The 26,816-nt window shown below is 35.9% G+C and overlaps 1 protein-coding gene across 1 annotated transcript in view; it reads left to right on the top strand.

The window, feature by feature from the left end:
* The window catches only part of LOC131158069 (RNA pseudouridine synthase 3, mitochondrial), a 39,356-nt gene extending 13,001 nt beyond the window's left edge, over nt 1-26,355 (top strand). The window contains exons 2-9 of the mRNA XM_058112632.1: nt 1,271-1,342; nt 1,493-1,651; nt 15,642-15,689; nt 15,774-15,854; nt 23,950-24,066; nt 24,211-24,312; nt 24,443-24,601; nt 25,880-26,355. Coding sequence (XP_057968615.1) covers nt 1,271-1,342; nt 1,493-1,651; nt 15,642-15,689; nt 15,774-15,854; nt 23,950-24,066; nt 24,211-24,312; nt 24,443-24,601; nt 25,880-26,254 — 1,113 coding nt within the window. The 3' untranslated portion in view covers nt 26,255-26,355. The remainder of the gene's footprint in view (nt 1-1,270; nt 1,343-1,492; nt 1,652-15,641; nt 15,690-15,773; nt 15,855-23,949; nt 24,067-24,210; nt 24,313-24,442; nt 24,602-25,879) is intronic.
* Nucleotides 26,356-26,816: the final 461 nt, after the last annotated feature.

Genomic DNA, 26,816 nt, shown 5'->3' on the forward strand with positions numbered 1-26,816 from the left:
ATGTAATTGGATTTTTTAGGAATTTGTTCATGGAGGAAAATTTAGAAAGACCTATGATTGAGGGGTTGGAGTGGAGTGCTGTTTCAGATGTTCATTGTCTTGGTTGGAGAGGCTTTTTGAGGAGGAGGTTAGGTCTGTAGATTTTAGTCTTGAGAGGAATAAGATTCTTTGGCTTGATGGGTTTAATATAGATTTTCTCAAGAGTGTTGGGATGTGGTGGCCCCCAAAAAGGGGGGGGGGGGTGGTGTGGGGAATTTAATGAAGGTTTTTTTTTTTTTTTTTTTTTAATTTTATTTTTTAAAAATGTGTTTCATGCTAATGATTAATTGGGGGAGAGTACTATTTCCACCTTTATCTCTTTAGTGCCTAAGGAGAATAGCTCAATTATGGTTTCAGATTTTCGGCCTCTTAGTTTAGTTTCTAGTGCGTATGAGATCATAGCTAAGGTGCTGGGTAATAGGTCGAATACTGTCCTTAATTATCATGGTTGGATGATGCTCAGCATTTGTTCTATTGTCGTCTTCTGGAAGTTGTCTGAATTTTTTTTTTTTTTATAAAAAAAATAGCATTTTCAATATATCTTCTGCCTAATGCTGTGTCACAGAATATAGTTTAACTATGGATAACCAGTTCTAAAATATAAGAGGAAAAGATGTTCATCTGCCATTTGTTTATGACAAAATTATTCTGGTGTGTGCTGCCATTGTTGGGCTACCCAAGGACCTGTCTTGACTTTGATATCATATTTGAAAATCATTATTTTGTTCTATGAAAAGGGTGAATAATTATTTGTTGAGTGCATTTGGCTAGCATTTTTGAAACTTTTTTCCTGAATTTTTATTTAAATGGGCCATTTTCACAAACTGGAAAAAGTAGTTCTCCACGTTTGCAGATATCCTCTCACTTTTTCTTATTTATACAAAAAGAAATGTGATGAATTTAAGAGCTTCACCTGTGTTTGTCTGATTCAAAAGGTAATTTCTTTGCAGCTGAAAACAACCTGAAACGGACTTTTTACTCTTTCATTGTTTTAGCTTTTGAAGGAAAGTGCTTATAAGATAGTGTTGATGCATGAGCAAAATAGGCCTTAAATATTTATTCTGAACTTAACTAGATTTAGTTGGTGAATTAATAAAGTGGGCACTGTTACAGATTATGTATTTGGAGCCTGATAGTTCTTCAACCAGTTTTACGTATAATGCTTTATGATGAATTATTGTGATTGAAAATTATATTTTCAAGCTTTTACGTATATTTGTTCTTGTTGTAGGTCCAGATGGACTGTTCTAATATGGATGGCTCAGTTGTAGAAAAGGATTTACTAATAAAATCTTTGAGACAGGTACCAGTGCTCGTGAAATGTCCAATTGTTTTATTTTATTGATTTCACCATCTCAATTAGAAATTTCCTGTGCGCTACATATTTATTTCTTGTCAATTTATGAAATTCCATTTGGGTTTAATTATCCTATAATTCACAGCAAATCTACAGATCAAGCCTAATGAAGTCATGGAGGTGGGGGCACGAGTTCTCGTACCTGTATCTGTCCCTGAGATGAGGATTTCCAAGAGATTTGACACTATACCCCGGGGAACACTATATCCAAATGCAGATGAGATAGCATACTTGCAAAGGCTTGTCATCTACAAGGCACATCTTTAATTCAAACTCCTAATGTCTCTTTTGCTATTAAGTTATTTGAGTAACAAGAGAATAGCCTGATTATCTAGTTATGCACATGCCCGCGCTCATGCATGCATGTGCATATGGGTCTTAATCAATCTTTTAGAATTGAACCAGGCTGGCTAACCTGTACCAGCTGTATGTCCAATATGATCCTCACCACATTTTTTACAACCAAAACACTGGTCAAACCCAGAAAATTGAAGGAACCAGATGAAAGAAACTGGTAAACGAGTTTTAAAACTACTAGTAAATATAACATGTGCGTGGCACGTGATTGCATGTGAATAATATTATGTAAAATATTTTTAATTTCTTAGTAAAATTTAGAAATTTTTTATAAAATTGATAATATATTTTCATAATTAGTTTGTAAATATTAAAATATGAATGTTCAAAGTTTTTTTATAAAAAAATTATATTTTATTTAAAATTATAAAATACAAACATTGACCTAAGATACTATTATCAAACCATGTAGATATAGGGACAGGAAAAAAACTAAAACTATAAGGTATGGTATGTTGGGAATGCTCTAATTAACATTACACAAAATATTAAGTTTAATATTTATATGTCATTATTGATAAGGAATTTAATGAATACATTTTTATTATTTTTATTTTATAAAAAATCTTAATTTATGTCTCTTCCAATGAAAATATTGGTAAATATATTGCAATTTGCAAATTGTGATTGGCTACCTAAAATATTTATAGTAATTATTATATTTTTGTTTACTCAATAATCAATTCATGAGTTTTTCCCCAAATTTCAAATAAATTATTTGGGAGTACTTCTAGTTTAGTAACTTTTATTTTTAAAATTTAATTTTCAAAAGTTATATTATTACCTATCTAAATTATGTTAGATACTTCAAAATAATTATAGATGAAATTAGAAGAATTTACATATTTTACTTTGAGATATATCTTTTATTTAGTATTTGCAATACCATTGTATTTATTTTATTTTTTAATTGAATTAGTTTTTACGTATACTTCTTAAAATAAAATTTAATGTTTAGCTATCTAATTTTTCTTGAATTTTGTTTTTTTAGGAATGTTTTTTCTTATTTTACCTACAAAATGATTGACATTACTTGCATATATATTACTAGTTTAGTTTAATTACTTTTAAAATAAGATAATATGTCTAAAGGAAAGTAAATTTAATCCATATAATTGGATAAGTTAAATGCTTGAACCGAATATATATATATATTTTCGGTTCAAGCATTTAACTTATCCAATTATATGGATTAAATTTACTTTCCTTTAGGAATATTATCTTATTTTAAAATGTAAGGATATTTTGTCAAAAAATTATTTATCCTATTTCTACTTTTATTAATTTATTGTATGGATATATTTATAGATATAGGTATGTATATATAATGTTAGGTTATTTTATTTTTTAATCAGATGAAAGTTTTTTATTTTATTTTTTAAGCAAGAATTTCTAGACATTCTAAATGTAATTTTAACTAATTTTGGTTGAATTACTTTATAGTATGGAAATTTACTTCTTTTAGGAATATTTGGTCTTAAAAAAAGATAAGTATATTTTTGCTCACAAAATGACTTACACCATTTCCACTTATATATATTGTATGAAAATTTATTTCTTTTAATAGATTATGTCATTATGATATATATTGTATAACAATTTACTGTTAGGTATTTTTTGTCTTACTTTCAAAAGATAGAGATATTTTTGTCTCAAAATGATTTATGCTATTTGCACTTTTATATATAGTATAGATTTTCTATCAAATTGATTCAGCTAATCTCTGCAATTTTTATTGAAAATCAACACAGCAAGGATGTAATGTTCGTCAAAGTAGTTGCCTCGTTGAGAAACTCTCTTTTGGTTTCTTGTTCGTTTTCTTGGGAGGAGTGATTCATAATCTCTTTATGGGGGTTCATCAAATTTTTATACCTGATTGGAAGGTGATTAACATTGTTCATGTGGATAATTTGTCCTTTTGAATGTAAAAATTTGTGGGAAGGTTCTGGCTGATTTTACAGTTGAAATTCAAAAGGTTCCAGTGGGTTTTAGGAAAGTTGGGTATATGTGATTTCGGATTAGGGCTTGTTAAGTATTTTGGAGGTTGAATCTTCGGAACAGTGAGAGGGGCCCCTAGCCTAAAACTCTTTTTCGAATGGAAGGGGTTGTTTTTTTTGGTCTTGGAGTAATTTAAAAATCAAGGTTGATCCCACTCTGTTTGTATTCCTCAGGGTGCAGAAGCATCAATTTGGAAAGCTTTCAAATTCATGCTCTGTAGGATATAGCTTCTATCAAAATCAAGGGTGTGAATGAGACGAGACGCCAATGGTCAGTGATTTTGGATGGAGATGTGCTGATTGTGGTTCAGCTCATGTTTGAAGAAGCAATACCATGGGTGGGAAAGTGAGTGTATTTTAGAGGCTTTTGCTGGGGGTTTCCTATGACAATGCTCTTAGATTTCCTCTGTTGAAGTCTCTGAACACCCTCGGGAGAATCTTTACCACAAAGAGTAGGGATCCTCTGGTTTCAGCACCTTCTTCGTGAGTTGGCAGGTGTAAATTTTCAAATTTAAATTTAAATTGTCTTGGGATTAAATTAGACGGGCTTCAGGGTAATGTGCCTGACAAGAGAGGGGCAGTGTTTAGGTAGAGAGAAGAAAGGGCAATCTAAGCCTGCTGAAGCTGTGGGTCTGGGAAAATCAAGGGAGGTTGGCCTGGATAAGCCCAATGTGTTGATTTAGCTCACCAGCACCAGGAAGGTTTGGATTTGGGCAAGGCAACTGAGATGGGTCAAGCCCAATCCTCTATTTTATTTTAATTTAAGTGCTGAAGTCCATCAGGAGGAGGAAGGAGAAGTCGTTAAGTTGGACCTGAAACCCAATCTGATTTAAGAAATCAGCAGCTGGGAGCTCAGGTTTCACTTCCCAATGATCAAGTGAAGCAGATTAACAATAAATTACCAGAATCTAGTATTCCTGTTCAATGAGCTCTTTGTTCTTCATTCTCTTACATAAGAGGTGGGTTGCCTTCTTTGGATGTGTCTGGATCTGGTGGAAATTTAAATTTTTATTGCGATTTAGATGATGAAATGAGAAGCATGCGTGAATCTGAAAAAAGACTTGTTACTAGATTAGCATTGGCAGAGAATGAAATTGATAGGGATGATAACTTGTCTGTAATCCTATATTCTGATTCTGTGAATGAGTCAAATGCTCTATTTGGTTGGGAGGATGTTCCTTTGTTCGATTAGTAGGAAGATGGTTTAGGTAATCCAAAGAAGCCCTCTGAAGAAGCACAGGTTGGTATTCACCATTTGAGGAACACAAGAGACCAAGTTAGAGATTTGATTGAGAAGGGATCTTTGGCCATTGTTCCTGATCTTGAGCATAATCCCAGTGATATTCCTGGAGATTCCATGCCTATTGAGAGGGAGGGGGATGATATGGAAGTTCTTCCATTAAGGATCAAGAAATTTCTTACTCTCAAAATGGCATTCTTCCCAGTCCCAATTATTCTAATTTTACAATAAATGTTATATGCAAGGGGAGGACTCGCTTGAGGGAGATGTCATCGCTATTAGTCCTTTTTTGGGGGGGGGGGGGGGTGGTGGATTTGTGTTTAAAGTTATTAAGTCCGTTAGGCCATGAGGTGAAGGTGAGGGTAAGTCCTAGAACTTAGGAAAAAAAACAAGGTTCATGAGGAACTTAAAGTTAGACTCTTCTATTAGGTTAGAGAAGAAGGTAATGGAGGGGAAGAGAGTTGTGTTATGAAGCTCATTAGTTAGGATGTTATGGGTTTGAGGGATGTTAGGAAGTGGGGGTTGATTTGGAAAGTGTTGCTTAGGAATTCTCTTGATTTAGTGTTACTTTAGGAAACTAAATTAGAGAATGTAGATTTTTTTAAAAAGACGGGTTTTGGTGAAGTGTATTTTGGAGGGAAAGTGTAAGGAGTGGGAGCTTATCGCTTCTTAGGGGATGTCTAGGGGCATTCTTGTAGTTTGGGACACTCGTTCCATTACCCAAATTGATAGCTTTGTTGGGGTTTTCTCCCTTTTGGTTTTGGTAGATATAAAAGGAAGATGCCAGTGGTTGCTCACACCTATTCCCACTTTTCGGTCCTCATTTTGTGATGAGTTGTATGTGGTTAGTTTTTGTTCCCCTATACAGTTCGTAGTTGGTGATTTTAATGTTGTTAGATTTCTTGGGGCACCCTTAGGTTTCCTAGGGAGAAAGGGGGGATGGAAGTTCTCTTCAAGTATGCAGAATTTTGACAGATTTTTTAGAGACTGTGGTTTGAGGATTTTCCCTTGGGTAATGCCCTTTTCTCTTGGTCTGGGTAGGGAGAGGACTGTTGCTAGTCGGGCGTTTTTGTTTTGTAGTGATTGGTAGCATGAGTTTTCCAATCTTTCTCAAATTTTTTTTTCTAAACATGTGTGATCATTTTCCTGTCTTGTTGGAATCTTGTAAGGTGAAATGGGGTCCTCCTTTTTGGTTTGAGAACATTTGGCTTGATCGTGATTCTTTTCCTTCTTTGGTTGGAGATTCTTGGAGTGACGATTCAAAGAGGGCTTGGGAAGGGTTTAGGTTTATGAGGAAGCTTAAGCATGCTAAGGAGACTTTGAAGAATTGGAATAGGGAGGACTTGGGGAGTATTAGGATCAAGAAAGCTGTCATTTTGGGCGAGCTGAATTTTTTAGATGAGAAGAGGAAGGTGTTAAGTCTTTTGGAGAGTGAGGAGGCTAAGCAGGTCTTCTGAAGAATTGAGTTGGAGGACTTGATTTTTAAGGAAGTGAGAGTTGGTGACAAAAGACTAAATTTAAATTGGCAAAAGAAGGTGATTGTAATACTAAATTTTTTCACAAGTTGGCTATGGGAAGATGAGGAAAAACATGATTAGGGAACTAGACTTGGGAGGAGATGAACCATCTTTGATCTTCCTTTTATTGAAAATTAGAATATTGATTTTTTCCTCCAATCTTTACTTGCAGGAGGATGTTTGTAGACCTATGATTGAGGGTTTAGATTGGAATCCCATTTCTAGGGGTCATGTGAGTTGGTTGGAAAGACCTTTTGGGGAGGAAGTGAGGGCAACTGTGTTTATGATGGAGAAGAAAAGGCTGCGGGTCCAGATGGGTTTAATATGGATTTTTTTCAAGATTGTTGGGATGTGGATAGGGTTGATTTGTTAAGGTCTTTAATGAATTTTATTGTAATGTGATCTTGAGCAAGAGCATTACTTACACTTTCATCACTATGGTGCCTTGGAGGAATAGATATATTAAGATTGTTGATTTTAGACCAATTAGCCTAGTGACTAGTGTGTATAAGATCATTGCTAAATTGCTAGGCAATAGGTTGTGTGTGCTGCTGGATGAGACTATTTCTAGGACTCTAATTGTGTTTGTGAGAGTAGGTAGATTGTGGTTGCTAATGAGGTAGCGGTGGATGTTAGGAAGAGTAAGAAGGGCATTCTTTTTAAATTGGATTTTGAAGAAGCTTATGATAGGGTTAGTAAAAAATTTTCAGATAAGGTTTTTGCTCTTAGAAAAGGGTTTGAGGAGAGGTGGAGGTTTTGGATGAGAGGTTGCTTGTCTAATGCTTTCTTTTCTATTATCGTGAATGGAGAGCCTAAATTGTGTTTTAGAGCATTGGGGTGTGTTAGACAAGGGGATCCATTATCTCCTTTCTTATTTGTGTTGGTAGTTGATGTTTTGAGTATAATGGTAGAGAGGGAAGTTGATAAGGATTTACTAAAAGGGCTGGAAGTGGGTGGAGAAAGGGTTTGCATGTCCCATTTTTAGTTTGCCACTGATACTATTTTTTTTTTTTAAATTCGTGATCACTGAGATTTTGAATATTTTGACTCGTCAAATCTTTGAGACGGTTTCTAGGCTTAAAATTAATTTGAGGAAGAGTGGTATAGTAGCTATCAATTTGACATTTAGTGCGCATTGTCAAATATTTTGTGAATGGCCGAATGAGTTGGCGTTGAGTTCTGTATATTATAGACTTTACAAGAATGCTATACATGGAAAGTAAATCTAGCACGATTCTAGCCCTATACAAGTAAGCTATAATCTGTCAAGCCCTATACATGTAAACTAAATGTATACTAACTGTTCAAAATAATGAATTGGAATAAAAGGAAATAAATGTGGGCTGAAGTAAGGAAAGAAATCTTTTGCTTTGCTGTTTGCTGTTCTGTTGACAGCCCCCCTCAAATTGATGCAGGTTGTTTAACAAGCATCAATTTGCTACTTAGGAAGCAATCTCGATGACGAGTGACAGCCTTGGTGAAGATATCCATAATTTGTAATTTAGTGGAAATGTGCAGAAGAGTGATAACATGAGCTTCAAATGCTTCACGGATAGAGTGACAATTGACTTCAATATGCTTCGTGCGCTCATGATAGATAGGATTGGCCGGGATCTGGATAGCACTCATATTATCGACATGTAGAGGTGTAGGATCGATCTTAGAAAAATCTAACTCAGCAAGCAAGCCTCAAAGCCAAATAATTTCAGAACAAGAAAGAGACATCGCCCGGTATTCAGATTCCGTTGATGAGTTAGAAACTCTGTCTTGCTTCTTACTCTTCTAAGAGATTAATGCATCATCTAAGAAGTAAGAACACACACCAACCAATGATAGAGCGATGTGTATTTGCACAACCAGCCCAATTAGCATAGCTATAAGTAGCAAGGCGAGTAGAATTGCCTATAGGGAAGAATAAACCACGGGCAGAAGTGCCTTGAACATAGCATATGATCCTACGGACAGCTGCCAATTGAAGATGACGAGGAGTCTGAAGAAATTGGCTGACTTGCTGTACAGCAAAAGAAATGTCTAGTCTAGTAATGGTGAGATAGACAAGACTACCCACCAACTTCTGATATAAACTGTGATCAGCAAGTAAATCACCCGCCTCTTTGCGAAGCTTGACATTTAATTCCATGGGAGTATCAACAGAAGTACCCTTCTAAAGGCCAGTTGTGCCCACCAAGTCACTAGCATACTTGTGTTGATCGAGTGAAATACCTGAGGGACTACGATTCACCTCAAGACCAAGAAAATATGTGAGAGACCCAAGATCTTTCATATGAAAGGACTCTGAGAGATGAGTCTTGAGCTGAGCAAGTAAAGTAGAATCGGAACTAGTAATCACAATATCATCAACATAAACCAAAAGAACAACAATACCCATGTCTGATTTCCGAAGAAAAAATGAAGTGTCATACTTGCTCTGCTTGAATGAAAATTGTAATAAAGTGATGTGGAATTTATCAAACCAGGCCCTCGGAGCTTGTTTGAGACCATAAAGAGAACAACGAAGCTTACACACATGTGAAGTCGAAGAGGGAAACAAACCTGGGGGTGGCTTCATATAAATACACTCTTTAAGATCCCCGTGCAGAAAAGCATTCTTGACATCCATCTGATGTAGTGGCCACTCACTGGAAGCAGCAATAGCCAGAATCGTACGAGCATTAGTCATCTTAGCCACAGGAGCAAAGGTCTCTTCATAATTGACACCATATTCCTGATTATTCCCAAGTGCAACAAGGCGAGCTTTGTAACGATCCATAGTTGCATCAGATTGGACCTTGACTGAATAAACCCATTTACAACCCAAAGGAACAATGGTGGGAGGACAAGGCTCAATGCCCCATGTGTGATTGGCCTTTAGAGCGGCAATTTCTTCCTGTATAGCTTGTCGCCAACAATCATGCTTGGCAGCGTGTGAATAGGAAGTGGGAATATCTAAATTGGACAATGCAGCAGTAAAAGCTGAAACATAGTTACTAGAACATGAAGAGGGAAACCCATACCTGTCCAGGGTATAGAGGCTTGAGAAGAACGATGTACCAAAGGCTCTAAAGGTGCTGCAACTGACTGAATCTGGAGTGTGGTAGGATCAGATATTGGACGAGCTACCAGAAGAGACTGTGGGCGGGGGCTCCGCATATACACAATGCCTGGTTTAAAATGAGAATTGACTGGATGTGGATTCGAGAACTACTCCTCAAAGGAGGGGAGAATCACAAGAGGAGAGGAGGGTACAGAGGACATAGGAAAGAAATGTTGATTTTCAAAGAAAATAACATTCCTAAAAATGTGTGTACAATTTAATGTAGGATCATAGCAAACAAATCCCTTTTGACACTCATTGTATCCCCAGAATGCACATTGAACAGATTGAGTAGATAATTTATGTCGCTCATGAGGAGGTAAATGATCAAAACATACACAACCAAAGGTACGGAGCTTATAGTAACTAGGATGCTTAGCAAATAAACGGAAATAGGGAGACTCCATGAGTAGGACTTGAGAAGGTAAAAGATTAATCAAGTAGCAGTTTTTAGAGCCCCGACCCAGAACAAGGATGGAACAGAGGATTCCGGCAAGAGAGTACGGACCACATATAGGAGATGACGATTTTTCCGTTCTGCTACTCCATTTTGTTGGGGAGTAGTAGGACATGAACGTTGATGAATAATGTTTTTAGAATCCAAAAATGCTTGAAACTCAGTACACATATTTACCACTCGAATCTGTGCTTAATGTCTTAATAGAAGCAGAAAATTGATTGTTAACATACGCTAAAAACTCAATAAAAGTACAAAAAACCTCAGATTTAGAGTGAAGAAAGTAGACCCAAGTAAATTAGCTATGATCATCAATGAAAGTCGCATAGTATTTAAATTTTTCATGTGAACTAACCGGGGAAGGTCCCCAAACATCACTATGGATAAGGTCAAAACACTGAGAATCAATACTAGTATGCAAAGGGAAGGGAAGAGTTTTGCTTTTACCAAGTTTGCAAGAGGCACACTCAAGAGATAAAGAAGAACATTCTTTATTACCAAGTAAACCAAAGTTCAATACATGAGATAAGATTTGAGTATTGGGATGGCCTAAACAACGATGCCACACCACACTAAGATTTGAAACATTATTACAAGCGAAAGACTTAATAGAAGAAACTAAAGAATGTGCTAGAATAGGCAAAAACTAGTGGAAACAAGTGCCCCACTTTAGGTTCCTTCGTGATCGGTTCCCCCATTACCTGGTCCTGCACAATACAACCATTACTAGAAAAATTAACAACACAATTGTTATTAACTAATTGACCAACAGAAATAAGATTTGTGGAAAGTTGAGGAGCAAGAAACACATTAGTGAACTTAGAAGAGGCATCTCCGACAGTAGCTATTGGCAAAGAACTGCCATTGGCAGTTTGAATAGCAGATTGACCAGCGTAGGGCCAAACATGACACAAGGTAGTGGGATTATTCGTCATGTGATTCAAGGCACCCGAGTCCACATACTAGAGATTAGTAGAATTGTTTCCTTGGAGCCCCATTGCTGATAATGCCGAAATTAGCATCTGTTGCACCATTTCAGGTGTGCAGTAATTTGCTGGAGGAGGTGCAAGAACAGAGAAGTCACCTGAAGAAAATCTAGGAGCCGCAAACGTCACTATGGGGGGTACACTAACAAAAGTCTAGAATGCCTGGGCCTGACGATTCTACGGGCGGATACGACATTCTTTGATAATGTGACCCTTCTTCTTGCAATAAGAGCAGAATTTCTTGGAATAATTAGCGGCAATTTGTCCAAATTCTTTGCAGAAAAAACACTGCAAAGTGCTAGAATGCGCAGGCGGTCCTCGTTGTTGAGCAGCATAAGCCACAGGGACAGACCCGGAAGTACCATGAGATTGCGTTAGAGTAACTTGAGTACTAAGTTGTTGTTCTTCACTTAGTAACTCACCAAACATCCAAAGAAGGAATAGGAGAGCAATTTAGCAGAGACGAGCGAACAGATTCATACTCGGGGCGGAGTTTCATAAGAAACTGATCACGACGATTAGTCTCGTGAAGATGTTGAATAATGGGAAGAGAAGCCACAGGAACATCCACAATAACTAGATTAGAATATTCATTCCAAAGAGTCAGAAATCCGAATAATAGTCCTGGATGGAATGATTGTCATGTTGAAACATGGCAATCGCATGCTCTAACTGAAAACAATGGGCACCGTTATCTTGATGATATACTGTTTTTAAATAAGTCCACATGGATTGAACGGTGCAATAAGGTCGCAAGTTGGGGACTATATGTGGCACAATTGAGCCAAGAAGCTAAGACATAATCCGAGCATCAAGCACCGCCCATGAAGGACAAGCTATGGACTCCTTGGATTTATCAGGATTGGATGCACAATCCGTGCCATCAATATGACCCCAAAGATCTTTTCCCTTTAGGAAAAGTTCAAATTGAAAAGCCCACGTAGAATAATTGTTGCCCGTAAACTTGGCATACACAGGTGCGGAGTCCATGCTAAATAATGGAGAAAATCGAGAAGCCCCAAAAAAACAGACAGTGCTGAAAGAAACAGACCACCAGAAAATCTAGAAGCCCAAAATAAACGACGCAGGTACAAAGAAGAAACCAAGAACAACCTCCCTGCACTAAAAAATTAAATCTTGAACCAAAAAACTGCACTAAAAATTAAATCTTGAACCAAAAACTTGCTGTTCCAAGAAGATAAGTGCCAGAAACAGCAATAGAAAGCTGTTGCATGCTTGCCGAGAGTCACAAACAGCAACAGAAACTGGAGAAATAAGTGGCAAACCAGAAACCTGCTGTGCCTGCTTGCTGAAAGTTACAAGCCTGCTTGCCAAGAGTCACAAACAGCAACAGAAACTGGAGAAATAAGTGGCAAACCAGAAACCTGCTGTACCTGCTTGCCGAAAATCACAAACAGCAACAGAAAACTGTTGCCTTCTTGCCGAGAATCACAAGGACATAAACTGGAGGAATAAATGGCAACCCAGAAACCTGCTGTGCCAACAGCCACGCAGCAACAGAAGTACCGAAAGAACAGAGAAAAAATTCCAAAAGAGAAAACAAAACCCCGACAGCCACGAAACCAAGAAGACAAAAAATCGAAGGGGAAAAAAAGACCTAGCAGTCGGCTGGCTCTGATACCATATCAAATATTTTGTGAATGGCCGAATGAGTTGACCTTGAGTTCTGTATATTATATATAGACTTTACAAGAATGCTATACATGGAAAGTAAATAAGGTCTAGCATGATTCTAGCCCTATACATGTAAACTAAATACATGCTAACTGTACAAAATAATGAATTGAAGCTGTTTGCTGTTCCGTTGACACGCATGTAGGGAGACTTTGTTAGTGGGTTGCAGTCTTTTGGTTAGCTCTAGTCTCATCTAAGTGCCCCATTGGGTGGTAACCCTAAGTCTGGGTATTTGAGATCTAGTGGTGGATAGGGTGTTTAAGCATTTGGATGAGTGGAATGATGTCTGTTTTTAGCATGCTGGTGGGGGATAGCTGTTAAGATTGAGAAGATTATGCGAGATTTCCTTTGGTATAGGGCTGGGGATAAGAGAGATCATCTTGTTAAATGAGAGATTATGTGTACGTTAAGTTGGATGGGGGTTTGAGTCTCGGTAAGTTGGTCTCTAAAAACACTGCTCTTTTGGGTAAATGGTTTGGCAGTTTTACCTGGTGGAGTTCTCTCTCTGGCATAAAGTCATTAAAAGTAAATTGGATTGCATGTGAATGGTTGGGATGCTAATTTAGGAAGGCAAAGTTCCCTCAAAGATCAAGGCTTTTATTTGGTTGGTTGGTTCTTAATAGAGTTAACATCATCTATTGCAGAGTCGTCTATTACAGAGCCGGAGACCTTTCGAAGGCACTTTCTCCTGATTTCTGTTCTTTGTCTTGAAATTCTGAAACAGCTTCTTATTTGTTCATTCACTGCTCTTTTGCTTGGAATATATGGAATAAGCTTTTTGGTCTTTTGGGAGAAAATCAGGTTCGTCTGTAGTAGGTGGAGGACATGCTAGTCACTTCATTTTTTGGGTTTTGGTAACAGGAAGGATGCACATGCTTTCTGGACTTGAGCGCTTTTCTTTGGGTGGTTCTGTGGAGTTTATGACTTGAACAAATTGCTTGTATATTTATGTGGAAAAAGCTGAACTTATCTTTGTTATGGGAGAAGATTCATTATTTTGCCTGGCTTTGGGTGCTTCTGCTTATTGTTTTAAAGGGATGAGCTTTTCTGATATCCAATGGGATTGGCTTGCTTTGTTCATATGATTGTGTTTTTTCTAGATTTTTTATTCTTGATTTTTTTTTTTACATTTTTTCTTTCCTTTTCCTTTTGTTTCTCCTTGTATATTCTTTGTATTCCAATGAATTCATCTTCGTTTCTTATTAGGAAAAAGAAATCTATCTTTATACATTTATTGGTAATACGTTTTGCTTCCCACCAGAATCATTCTGCAGATTGAAGTCTAATCTTCTTTGATCAATTGGCACTACACTTAGTTTTTTTCTTCTCCTCAATTTATTCAAAATTTTCTTGGATTTCTTTGAAGAAAGCATCAAACAAACAATAATGTGTTTAGGACACCGTTTGAGTCGAGTTGACACAATGAGATACCCAAAGTCGACTTTAAGCTCAGAGTTTGACTTGAACTTGATCTCATAGTTGTTGAACTAGATCTCATCTTGACTAAAAGTCAATTAGGCTCAATTTGGTTATAAAATAGGATTAAATATATATAGTATTATGCATCTGTTTTTAAAATACATAATATATCATTCATTTAATGTAAAAATAATATTAAAATTAATAAAATAAAGAAATCTTGATTATGCTTGTGGGTAACCGAGCTGGGGAGTGCTTGATATGTTTTTGGGTTTGTTTGTCAAATGGGTTTGTTCCTTCAAAAATTGCATAAATGAGACTCCTCTTGTTGCTCTGGGTTGTGTGTCTTCCTTCAGAAAGTGCCACTTGACAGACTGCATATAAAAGCATTGCCAGTAATTTTTTCAAAGAAAAAAAAAATGTATTAAGGAAAGACGGAAATACATTGGAGCTAGAGGACTAATTGTCCAGCAACCTTAGAGAAAAGATAATTACAAAAGAGCCGCTCCCAATCTCTTCAATTAGTCCAATAATCACCCCAAAAAACTGCATAAGCCAAAACCCAGAAGAAAGCTAAAAAATACAACTCTGGCTCGATCATAAATATCCTAGCATTCATCTCTGGCCATATGGTCCAAAGGATGGCTTACCTAGCTCAACTCCACAACACTTTTCTTTTCTTACTTCTCCTGACCCCTAGAACTCCAACAACACAAAATGATCCACTGCCTGAATAGTCACCTATGCCTCACTGGCAAAGGAGAAAAAAGAGTGGTATTAATAAATTTTTTTTTTATAACTAAGAATTGTTTCAATGACCTTTTTTATGATAAAAGAAATTCATTAATGGGAAGAGAATTTACAAAGGAGACAAAAGGCATCTCCTAAAAAAATCTGGAACAAACCAGATAAAAAATAAAACATCCAAAAACAGAAATCAAACCAACCAATTCCTCCAATCCCTGTTTAAATCCTGCAAGCCAGCTTCTCTAAAAATTCCAAACCCCGATACACCATAAATTAGTCAAGAACTGAATCTTTTAAGAACTGTTTCAATGATTCACCTTAAAATTCTGAATGATGTTGTCCTCTAGGCTGCTCCCATGTCTATTTGCCTCCCTCCCTCCCCTCCTCCCTCTCTCCCTCTCTTCTCTCTCTATACATAGATATACACACTGACAAATTATGCTGGCCAGCACTTTAGTGGTCTGTTAGGGCAGCCAACCTGGTTATTGGACAGCTTTCTGTTCACAGACTGATCCAAGTTTGACAATATTGGTGCTTATGTGGTTTTGTGTCTCATGTGTATTGTTCTATTTTCCTTTCTGGACTGGTTAGATATGATAATTTTACTAGCTGCTTCCATAGTCATTCTGGTTTTAGCTTGGTAATTGCTCTCTTTGTACATTCTAGTACACATCCTATGGCCATTTGCCAGATGTTCCCAATTTTGATTTGTGGTTTTTATTTTTTGAAATTTCAGGACTCTGCTATACTCATTCTAAATAAGCCCCCCAGATTGCCAGCCAAGGTTAAAACCTTTGTTCTCATTTACATTGTTTGTTACCTTATTTATTTATTTATTTATTATTTGTTTGGTATACTACATTGTTAGGGGAACCTGCCTGTCCATAACAGCATGGATGCTTTGGCAGCTGCAGCTTTGACTTACGATTATGATGAGGGCCCTAAGCTGGTAAGATTTGTAGAACTTTTTGAAGCAAAAATGTTGACAGAATTATAAAATTTTAGTACTCTTTTGTTTCAGTTTCTGTCGATGCATGCACACATGTCTAGGAGTACACAAAATTTTTTTTTGCTGATGAGAATGAGGCCTTGTTTGGAACCTGGAAAATACTGGGGTAACATAGGTAAAATATGAAGGAATCCATTTTTTAATGTTTGGTTATCTAGTCAGAAAGAAAATAAAATAAGATCAATGAACATAAATTTTATTTTACATGTTATTAATCTTTAACTTTCTCAATTTCTATCATGAACAAATTTTGATTCTTAATTTTTTTTAATATAGAGAGAAAATATGACAGAAAAATGATCTCCTTATTTACTTTTTTCTTTTCTTTCTTCAAACAAAATCCTTTATCCAAATGGAGCCTTATTGCTTTCCTAGTGGCTTGATCTATATATATATGTCCATTCTATGGTATTGGCACATGGCATTCAAGCAACTATGTGTGAGACAGAAAGATAGTGTATGAATTAAGGAATGCATAAATGGAGTATATGGATTAGTGAATGCATTGGCAATATTTGATGGAATTGAAATGCAAAATTATCATATAGAACCAAGGTCTTAAATTTCGATTTTGACTAAAATTTTGAAGCTCCAAAAATATGAAAATTTCGTTTCCGATGTCAATTTCGATTTGATTTGAAAAAACGATGGAAATTAGTAGTAAAGCATGGAACTATTTTATAAAATGTGAGAAATGGTTAATAGATATAATAATGTAAGTTTTAAGTTTAATATATTACAAATTAAATACATCCATTTTGTGTCTAAGGTGCAATAGATGTAATAAATGTGTATTAAACATATTTGTAATATATATGTGTATTAAACATTTAAGGTTAATAAAATGAAATTCATAATCAACTAAATATTATTTATTATGCAAATAACGATAATTTAGACATGAATAATTAGATAATTTAAAACTTTTAAATTATTTTTTGTTTAAAAAAAGAAAAGAAAAGATGAATTAAGAGAGAAGTTTCATTTTGCTTCTAAATCTTACATTTGAATTCTAAAGAAATTTTATTCTATAGTTAAAATTTCGACAAGTTTCTCTAAAGTTTTGAGCTTTGAATAAATCTCGGATGATTTTTTGAAATTTCAACATAAATTTTGTATGGAAATCAACTGCCATTTCAAATTCAAGGGTGATGGGAAGCGAAAATTTCAAAAATTTTGTGGAAATTTAAGACTATGTATAGAACTGAACTGTAAAGTTTGGTTGTATCTCTAATTTTTACTTTTCAAAGAAATGCATATTTTAGGACTCTCATTTACACTTAATTGCTTCTTAATAACCTAATCTCTTAATTTCGAACCAATTAAGTAAACTAGAGGTGCTTGATTGAATCTCTAAATATCTTCTTGATGCCTCTGAATCGGCAAGACACAGTTCCCTTCATCCCATATCCCGCCAGGGCTGCATATTTTAGGACTCTCATTTACACTTAATTGCCTCTTAATAACCTAATCTCTTAATTTCGAACCAATTAAGTAAACTAGAGGTGCTTGATTGAATCTCTAAATATCTTCTTGATGCCTCCGAATCGGCAAGACACAGTTCCCTTCATCCCATATCCCGCCAGGGCACATTTAATTGTTGAGTGAGGGTTCACGTGCATAACTCAATTCAATGCTTTGAACTTAATTTAGTAAATGGCCCTTAGATGGTTTGCAGCTAAATAAAAAGTAATTCAAGCATTATTTTCTTAGCCTTGAACACTTCCATGCATAGTTTTAAAAATTGGTTCGCAATGGCCGTTACATCATAATATCGGTAATTTTGAGTCCTTTTTCCTCCCCATCCCCCCTCTTCCCCCCCCCCCCCCCTTATCAAAGATTTCAAGAGCTGAATTTTAAATTAGTTCATTTTTGTTAGTAATTTTATATTAGAAAAATTCATTTATGGGTTTGGTTTCTTTGAAATTTAGTATGTATTTTTATTCAATAACTAGCATTTAGATAAACGTAATTTATTCTCTCACTAAAATTACATACGGCAAAAGACAATAACTTGCCTTGAGGTTTTGCAAAATGGCACATACCTTTCTTGAGGTTTCAAAAATTCCATGAACCTTCCCTTAGGTTTCAAATTTCCAGTGAACTTACCCTAACATTTGATTTTTAGGATAGTTATATCCCTTAAAAAGCTCTTTTTGTCAAGTATAAGGGGGATTTGTGCCTTTTTAATAAGACTGAGGGGATGTCTCTAGGATTTTTGAAACCTCGGGGGAAGTCTTTGTCTTTTCAACAAATCTCAAGGGAGATCAGTGTCTTTTACCCCATTACTTATTTTCATATTCTAAGTTCTTTCCTTATGTTATTTTATTTTTTGTCATATATGTTTTTCTTAGAACTAATCTAGAGACAAAATTACGTTCTATTGTGATGCATTTTTGTCTTGTTTTAATATGTGAACATTCTATATTTTATTTTCTAGATAACAAAATTTTCATTAAAGACTAGAAAAGTACAAAAATGGCATTTTGTTGGTCATATTTATTTATATTTATGATTTCTTAGTTTAAACTTAACTTATAATCAATAAAGTAGTGAAAAATAGCAACTCAAATGATGCTTCTTCTCATCAATAGCAACTAAAGCAACCAAGATGACATCCAATGCTTGTTGTGTATGTTATATTTAAATTGATTAAAAACAATTAAATAAAATTATTTTTAAAACATTAGTATGTAGGATTCTAGGATCAAAACATGTGAATCTATATGTCTTTATCAAGTTTGCTAATGGGAAAAAGAATTCACGGGTGTGATGTCCGTTGCCCATTACCTAAAGTTCGCAATGGCTGCAATGGTAGTTACGGTACATTGTAATCATTACTGTTATTTAGCTGTTTTTTAAAACCATTCCGACATGCCAAGTTTTTATGTTTCTATTATTGAAATATATGAAAATAACATACAAATGCATGTTTTATATTATTTGTATGGTTGGTACAATCTTATGATCCTCAACCCAATCGTGCTAACCCTCATTGTGATGCTACTAGGATCCCAATTTTAAAACTTAGTTTTGAGTATTATCTTGATCTTTTTAGCCATATTGATGAGGAAGCCCGCCATTTGTTACTTTTCACTATTTAATTGACACTGCATGCTTTTAAAGTTTGTAGACTACTAAGCTTTGAATGTTATCTTGATTTTTTAGTCAATATTGGCAAGAAAATGCCCCATATTTGTTGCTTTTTTCTACTTTGCTGACGCTACATGCTTTTGAAGCTTGTGCACTCGAAAAATCAATTATCAATCCCAAAATGGTGTAGATTAGGTTGGATACATCATTTTTCAGCTTTATCCAAGTGGAAATCAAAGATGAAATTGGAATGAAGGTCAGATATTGCCTTCACCTTCACATAAGCACGAGTGTTCTTGAAGTTCCTGCCTCGTCATTCCTTATTTCAATCTTAAATCCTTAATTTTATACTCCAATTATGGTATTTGAACGAGAATGTTGGGCAACTAAAAAACAACATATCCAAAGGGTAAAAGTTGCCAAAATGAGAATGCTTTATGGTGGATTAGTTGTATAATGTTAAAAATGAAATAAGGAATGAAAACATATGCGGTAAGTTAGGCATAGCACCTGTAGAAGATACAGATGGGGTGGCTGAGATGGTTGCGCCCCTGCAATGTAGGCCAAATTGTGCACGGGAGAGAATGAGAGTTACTGTTAGCATGGTTGTCAAAATCATGATCCGAATCTTATGATCCTACAATTAAGACTTGCCTTATTGATCTGGATTTTATGTAGAATTGGAATCAAGTATGATCCTAGTAGAATGGTATGATCCTAATAAGATCGTAGGATTGTGATCCTAATTGAGATCCTACTGATCCTACTTGTGCAACAGAATATGGATTTTTTTCTGTTTAGGATTTTAAAGAAAAAGACCAAATTTGTATTTTAATTTGCCCAAACACTTTACTTTTGCAATAGGCACAAAAGTGGGTCCAGTTGGCCCAAATGCATAAAATTTAGGGCAAAATAATGAACACCTCCTGAGATTTGTTCGTTCCAAGAATCCAAGTCAAGAGAGCAGCTGATTATCTCCTGAATTCTCCCTTCCTTCGAAACCGAAAGCTCTCTAAGACCTTAGGGTTCTTGATAGGCAGACCCCAAGTTATCAATCAGCAGGCTGGGTCTGTTCCTGCTTGACCTGCTCCCAGCATCAGCAGAAGCCAGCTGAGAGCTTTGAGATCTGCAGAGAGCTTCAACAACCAGGGAGCTGTGCAGTCAAGCTGAGAGCTTAAAGTTGCAGGCTTGTAGTAGTTATGCATTATATTTGTAGTTTTTTATTTTCTTCCTCTTTTCCCTTATGATGAACAAGCCAGAGACCTATTTTTTCCCCAAAGCAGAGAGCAAACAGCTTTCTATTTATCTTTTCTTCGTCTTCCTCCTCTCTTTCCTTCTTTTTCCCCTCATGGAGTGACGGCAAAGCCACAGAAGCTGATAAGTTTACAGCAGTTTGAATTAAAATTAGCAATTTTTTGTCCTCCTTTTTGCTTTTCTTTTTATTACAATCACAAAGGGCAACAGTCTGCCTTTTGTGGGGCACTTTGAAATTCAGACCATTCAAAAAAATTTTTAGGGTCAAAATTGTTGAAGGAAAAACCTGCTAGGTGCTTGCTAGCAAGCTAGTTACATTCCTAGGTTTATTTTATTTTTTTTAATTTCTTAAACTTACGACCAAGTTTTGAGGCCTTTTTTTTATATTGAGAGTTGTCATAAAATGCCGAATACATAAATTTTAATGTATTTTAGATTGTAAACAGAATCTTACGATCTATGATCTGATCCTACGATCGGATCCTGCGGACTCCCCCTATCGATCCTATGTTAGATCCTGATTCTAACAACCTTGACTGTTAGTGGCAATAAAAAGGAGTAGGGGGAATGAGATAGTAAGGATTCACAGCCCTCAAATTGTTGAAGGAAATTGCCCAAGATTTTGTAAATTAACGGAAAAGGATTTAAGTAGCCAACCCCACCTAATGGGACTCAAGGCTTCGTTTGTTGTTGTTTGTTAGCAATTCAAAATGTTTGAACAAGGAAAATAATAAAAGAAACAATAGGAAAATAAAAAAATCTCTCTCTCTCTCTCTCATGCACACGCTTGTGCGGACGCACACATGCAGCTTGTAATGGCTCTTAGAGAAGCATAATGGAATGTGCTTCCTTTAGGGGAAGTGTTTACAGCTGTTATGATTGTACATCAGATATTGAGAAATCATCCTCCATGCCAAAACGGCCTCAGCCCCGTTAATTACTCTAACAGCTCTTATGGTCCTTACGCTATGATTTTTAATCCTAAGGAGGTGTAATAATGTTGTTATTGTGTTGGAATTTCACTCACTTATACATGTAAATGTAATAGGATTTCAATAAAACAACAACAACAAAACCAAACCTTAGTCCCACTAAGTGGGGTCGGCTATATGAATCATTTTCCGCCAATTTATGCGATCATGGACCATTTCTTTTGATAGATTCAAGGACATTAAATCCTTATTTACTATCTCCTCCCAAGTTATTTTCGGTCTACCCCTACCCCCTCTACTGCCCCCCCATAGTAATTAAGTCATTCTTCCTCACAGGTGCACTATAAGGCCTACGTTGCAAGTGTTCATACCATCTAAGTCGTCCTTCCCTTATCTTATTTTCTATAAGAGTTACACCTAACTTACCACGAATATGTTCATTCCTTAATTTATCTTTCAATGTTATACCACTCATCCATTTAAGCATTCTCATCTCGGCTAATTTTACTTTTTGGATATTATGTTTCTTCGTCGCCCAACATTCCGATCCATATAGCATAGCTGGTCTTATAGCTGTCCTATAAAACTTTTCTTTCAATTTTAAGAGTATTCTAAGATCACATAGCACACTTGAAACACTTTCTCCATTTTAACCATCCTGCTTTAACTCTAAGCAGTACATCATCTTCAATTTCTCCTTCAGCTTGCATAACAGATCCAAGGTATCGAAATCTACAAATTCTATTTATTTCTTTATCATCAAGTTTAACTTTGTCTCCAATATTCCTCCTATCATTACTAAAATTACATTTCATATATTCTGTTTTATTTCTACTTATCCGAAAGCCTCTAGATTCGAAAGCTTCTCTCCATAATTCTAACTCAGTCTCTGCTCCATCCCTAGTTTTGTCAATTAATACAATATCATCTGCAAACAACATACACCATGGAACCTTCTTTTGAATACTCTTAGTTAATTGGTCCATCACTAAAGCAAAAAGATAAGGACTCAAAGCAGATCCTTGATGTACACCTATGACAATTGGAAATTCTCTAGTTTCTCCATCTATAGTCCTTACACTAGTCATTATTCCATCGTACATATCCTTAATGACATCGGTATACCTATAACATACACCCTTTTTTTTCTAAAATCCACCATAGAACTTCCCCAGGTATTCTATCATATGCTTTCTCAAGGTCAATAAATATCATATGCAAGTCCCCTCTTCTTTTCCCTAAATTTTTCTATTAATCTTCTTAAAAGATAAATAGCTTCTGTGGTAGATCTCCCAGGCATAAAACCAAATTGATTTTCTGAGATCTTCGTTTCTAACCTTAATCTTTGTTCAATTACCATTTCCCATAGTTTCATCGTATGACTCATAAGTTTAATTCCACGATAGTTATTACAATTTTGAATATCTCTTTTATTTTTGTATATAGGTATTAAAGTACTTTTCCTCCATTCATCTGGCATTTTCCTAGTTTTTACAATTGTATTAAATAAATTAGTTAACCATATAATTCCGTTATCACCCAAGCATTTCAATATTATGTAAAATTGATAGATAATTTGAAGAGTTTCATTTTTTTGAAACATGCTAGATGATTTATCTTCCTTTTTCATGATAATATATACTGGCATATCATATATGTTTTTATAGGGAACACTTGTCAAAAAAAGAAAAAGAGAATACTAACATGTTGTCCTTTCTCAAAAAATACAAGATGGCTCCAAACCGCTGTATCTTGAGGCGGGTCACTACATACAATACTAGGACCTATGACTACTTGACTCAATAAGGAAAGGTGAGGGCATAAATTACAAAATCGAATGACTTAAATTTGCCTGTTTTGGAGAATTTTGCTTTAATCTGATAATGGTTGTTTCAACTTTCAAATTTGTTGCTCATTCTAATAACAAATACATATTATTGTCATTTTTTAATGATGGGGAACCCAGCCTGTACACTGGACCAGTAAATTCTGGGAACTTGGTCCCCCTCAATTTCTCGAAGCCCCTAGGTAATTGATGGATATTCAAACCCCTTGTGATGACATGGATTGTCCATGGACTTGTCATTGTGGAAGCCCCAGGGAGAATACAATACGCTTTTTATGTCATCAGTTGGAATTATAATTTCTGAATGCAATAGTCCCTTCTAGCTATGATCTTAACCTTTAAGAACCTACATTCATGCTCACTCTTCTTTTCAACAACATCCAAAATTGGCATAAGTCAGCTCAAAGCATTGATAAATTAAGCTTCTGAACACAATATGGTGTGGTTAGATTGGAAGTTAGAATTTATTGAAAGATTTCACTTTTTATTGAAATAAGATCATTAAATATGACATAATAGAAAGCAAGGCAATTGGTTCACTCTAAGTTTTGGCAATTCTGAAATTGTATATTTTGATAGTTCAGTCTCTGGTTTGTTTTCTTCAAGTACTTTTTAATGGGTAAATGACAAATGTTAGTGATTTCACTTCCTGATGGGACACAATTGGAGTAGGATCCCATGCAACCTTCCCTCAAAAGGCTACTTTTTAAACTTTAGCTAAAGTGATATGTAGAACATAACTTGACATGCAGGGAGAGCCTCAATTAACAGATCAGAGTTTTAGAATACAGGGCAGGAAGGGAGGGGTGATGTGCATGGGGGCCAAATGGAAGTGACTTGTTACCTTGTGTAACATGGACAACTGTACATGGAGCATTTGACTTTTTTCATTGTGTAAATGTTTTATTAGGTGCATCGGCTTGACATAGAGAGCAGTGGCCTGCTCTTAATGGGGAGGACACAAGAAAGCATAGCTCATCTTCATTGGTTGTTTACCAGCATAAACCTTGCAAAGTCATCATCAAAGGTATTCATACTCCACTCTGATAATTCGCTGCTGTGTGATATGTGTTAAATATGATTAGAGAGGAGCTTTTTGATGTGGTTTTTTGCTGCAAATTTAATTTTTCTTTTTGATTTTTGACACCTATATATGTATGGTTAATTTTAGGCTTGGAATGATGCATGCCAAGCAACATGCCAAAGGTATTGGGCATTGGTCATAGGCTCTCCCAAGGAAAAAGAAGGCTTAATTTGTGCTCCTCTGTCAAAGGTTCTTTGCCTTCTTTCCCCCACTCCCTTTCTCTGTATACCCCTCAGTAAATAATTCATGATGTTTCTCCACTTATAAATTGTTTGGAAAGAATTGATAATTTAAATAAATTATTTGCTACTGAATGTAGGTGCTTCTTGATGATGGAAAGACTGAACGGGTCATCTTGGCTCATCCCTCAGGTATTGAAGCTTCCCAAAAGGCTGTGACTGAGTATAGGGTGCTGGGCCCTATGATAAACGGGTGCTCTTGGATTGAACTCTGTCCACATACTAATCAGAAGCATCAGGTACTATGAAACCTGCTCTTGCCTCCCTCTCTCTTTCCTGCATTTACACAAATAAGCATGCATGCCCAAGGACACGAACACTGAACTCCTAGAGTTTGAGTCCTGACTGCTGAGTACCAAATGTGGAAGGTGCAACTGTAGTTTTAAATCCTTTGAGCTGAGACTTTACAGTATTGAGCACAGATTGGAGCATGCTCTACTTCAAGATTTTTTTATAACTGTTTTTGTTACAGAGCCAAAATTTACTTACAATATCATTTGTTTTCAGTATTCTTTTAGCTTCTTTAAACCTAGATCCCATGTATCACATTTCATGTATGCCTTCAATGGTTTTGTCACAACTTGTGTCTACTAGAGGTGGTCCACTGTTCCATGAGTTTGGAAATGCTCTATAGGGCTTCTTCACCATGCAGGAATTTGGTTTGGGAATTCTGAAATCCCCAAATTAGGAAATCTGTGGGCTGCTTATTCTACATATTTGGGAATCACAATTCACGTGAATGCCTAAATTCCTGTGAAACGCAGGAATTTTAACTCTTACCTCCAGAGACAGGAATTGCCAAATTATGCATCCCTTCCCTTAGACCTTCATCTCATATGTACACAGTATTTAGTTCCCCACCACCGCCCCATATTTTTTAAAAATAATAAATTGGCTAACAATGAATTTAGTGATCACTTTTTATTTATAAACTTGTGTGTTTGTGAAAATATGTGCTTGTGACACCTCTTTGGCAAGAGATTACCATGGGGATGGGAATAATGTTGATTTACCTTTCTCAGTATTAATGATATTTTTATATATGAATCTTGACGTGAAACACATGACTCTTAATAGTGGTAGTTTCTTACTCCTGTGTTAGTAGGTAGTGTTTGGTTTCAATTATATTTCCTCAACTGTCCCACGTACAGTGACACAACTGGGTGAGGGCCTTTGATATATTCTGCTTGTATGGCACTCCAACTTGCCAGGCATATATTGACTTGAAAGACTATATGGAGTGCAAAATACTGGCTGCAGTTTTATGGCTCCCCAAGTTATTAAAACAAATATAATTTGGAAACAGTTGTGTTGGCTGCAATGCCAATATGAAATAGATTCTTTTAAAAAAGTTCCAGATTGTAATTTTTTGAAAATATTGGTCAAGTGAAGATAACGTGCAAGATGTGTGCTTGGAGATCCAATGTTTATTCTCTAGCATCGTGCAGTTGTAGGTAGAATAACTTGCGGGGTTTTGGGCCATATGCAGCTTCAATTTTCTCTTTTACTTCTTGCAGCTCCGTGTTCATTGTGCTGAAGCTCTTGGCACGCCAATTGTTGGCGACTACAAATATGGTTGGTTTGTACACAAGAGATGGAAGCAAGTGCCTCATGTTGATGTCGAGCCAACAACTGGGAAACCCTACAAGCTACGAAGGCCAGAAGGTCTGGATGTTCAGAAGGGAAGTGTCTTGTCTAAGGTCCCATTGTTACATCTACACTGCAGAGAGCTCGTACTGCCCAATATGGCAAAGTTTCTTAAGATTTTAGGTCAGAAGTCAGAAAACCATTGCCCAAATCTTACATCCCAGCTGGATACCCTTCGATTTGTGGCATCCATGCCAACACACATGAAAATTAGTTGGAATCTCATGTCCTCTTATCTTGTGTGAGAAATTAAAATTATTTGTACGTACTGTCTTGGCCCATTGGTAATATGTGGGCACCTTAATGGATTGCTTGGCGATTAAAATTTTGCCTCATGGCGAACAAATTCAAGGATTCTAGTTCTCCTTACCAAAATGACTTGGTATTGATGGGACACCAGTGCTTTAATGAGAAGCAAGGGTTTGAATTCCATTGATAGTAAAAGTTGTCTGCCCCTTTGGGAGACAAATTTATAGGTTTCACCTAAAATATTTCACGGTCTTTAAAAAGTGTATGTTACACATGTTCTATTTTAATTCATCATCTATCAAAATATGCAGTTTTAACTTTGAAGCTCCCCAACATGAAAAACCATATAGAGTAACATATTTCTTTGTGTTGGAATATTGCTTCATGGATTGAACAACTGGAGCTAAAATCTAATGCTAAGTTAGAAGAGGAGAAGCTGAGTTAGTTAATATTAGTTATCAAAGATAGTTAAGTTGTTAGCTTGTTTTTCTTGTTTCTTGTGTTGTATAAATACAATCATGTATTCTGTATTTTTGTATGGAAGAAAAGTAAAATTTC

This window comes from Malania oleifera, chromosome 6, assembly GCF_029873635.1.
Source record: "Malania oleifera isolate guangnan ecotype guangnan chromosome 6, ASM2987363v1, whole genome shotgun sequence".
Classification (NCBI taxonomy): domain Eukaryota; kingdom Viridiplantae; phylum Streptophyta; class Magnoliopsida; order Santalales; family Ximeniaceae; genus Malania; species Malania oleifera.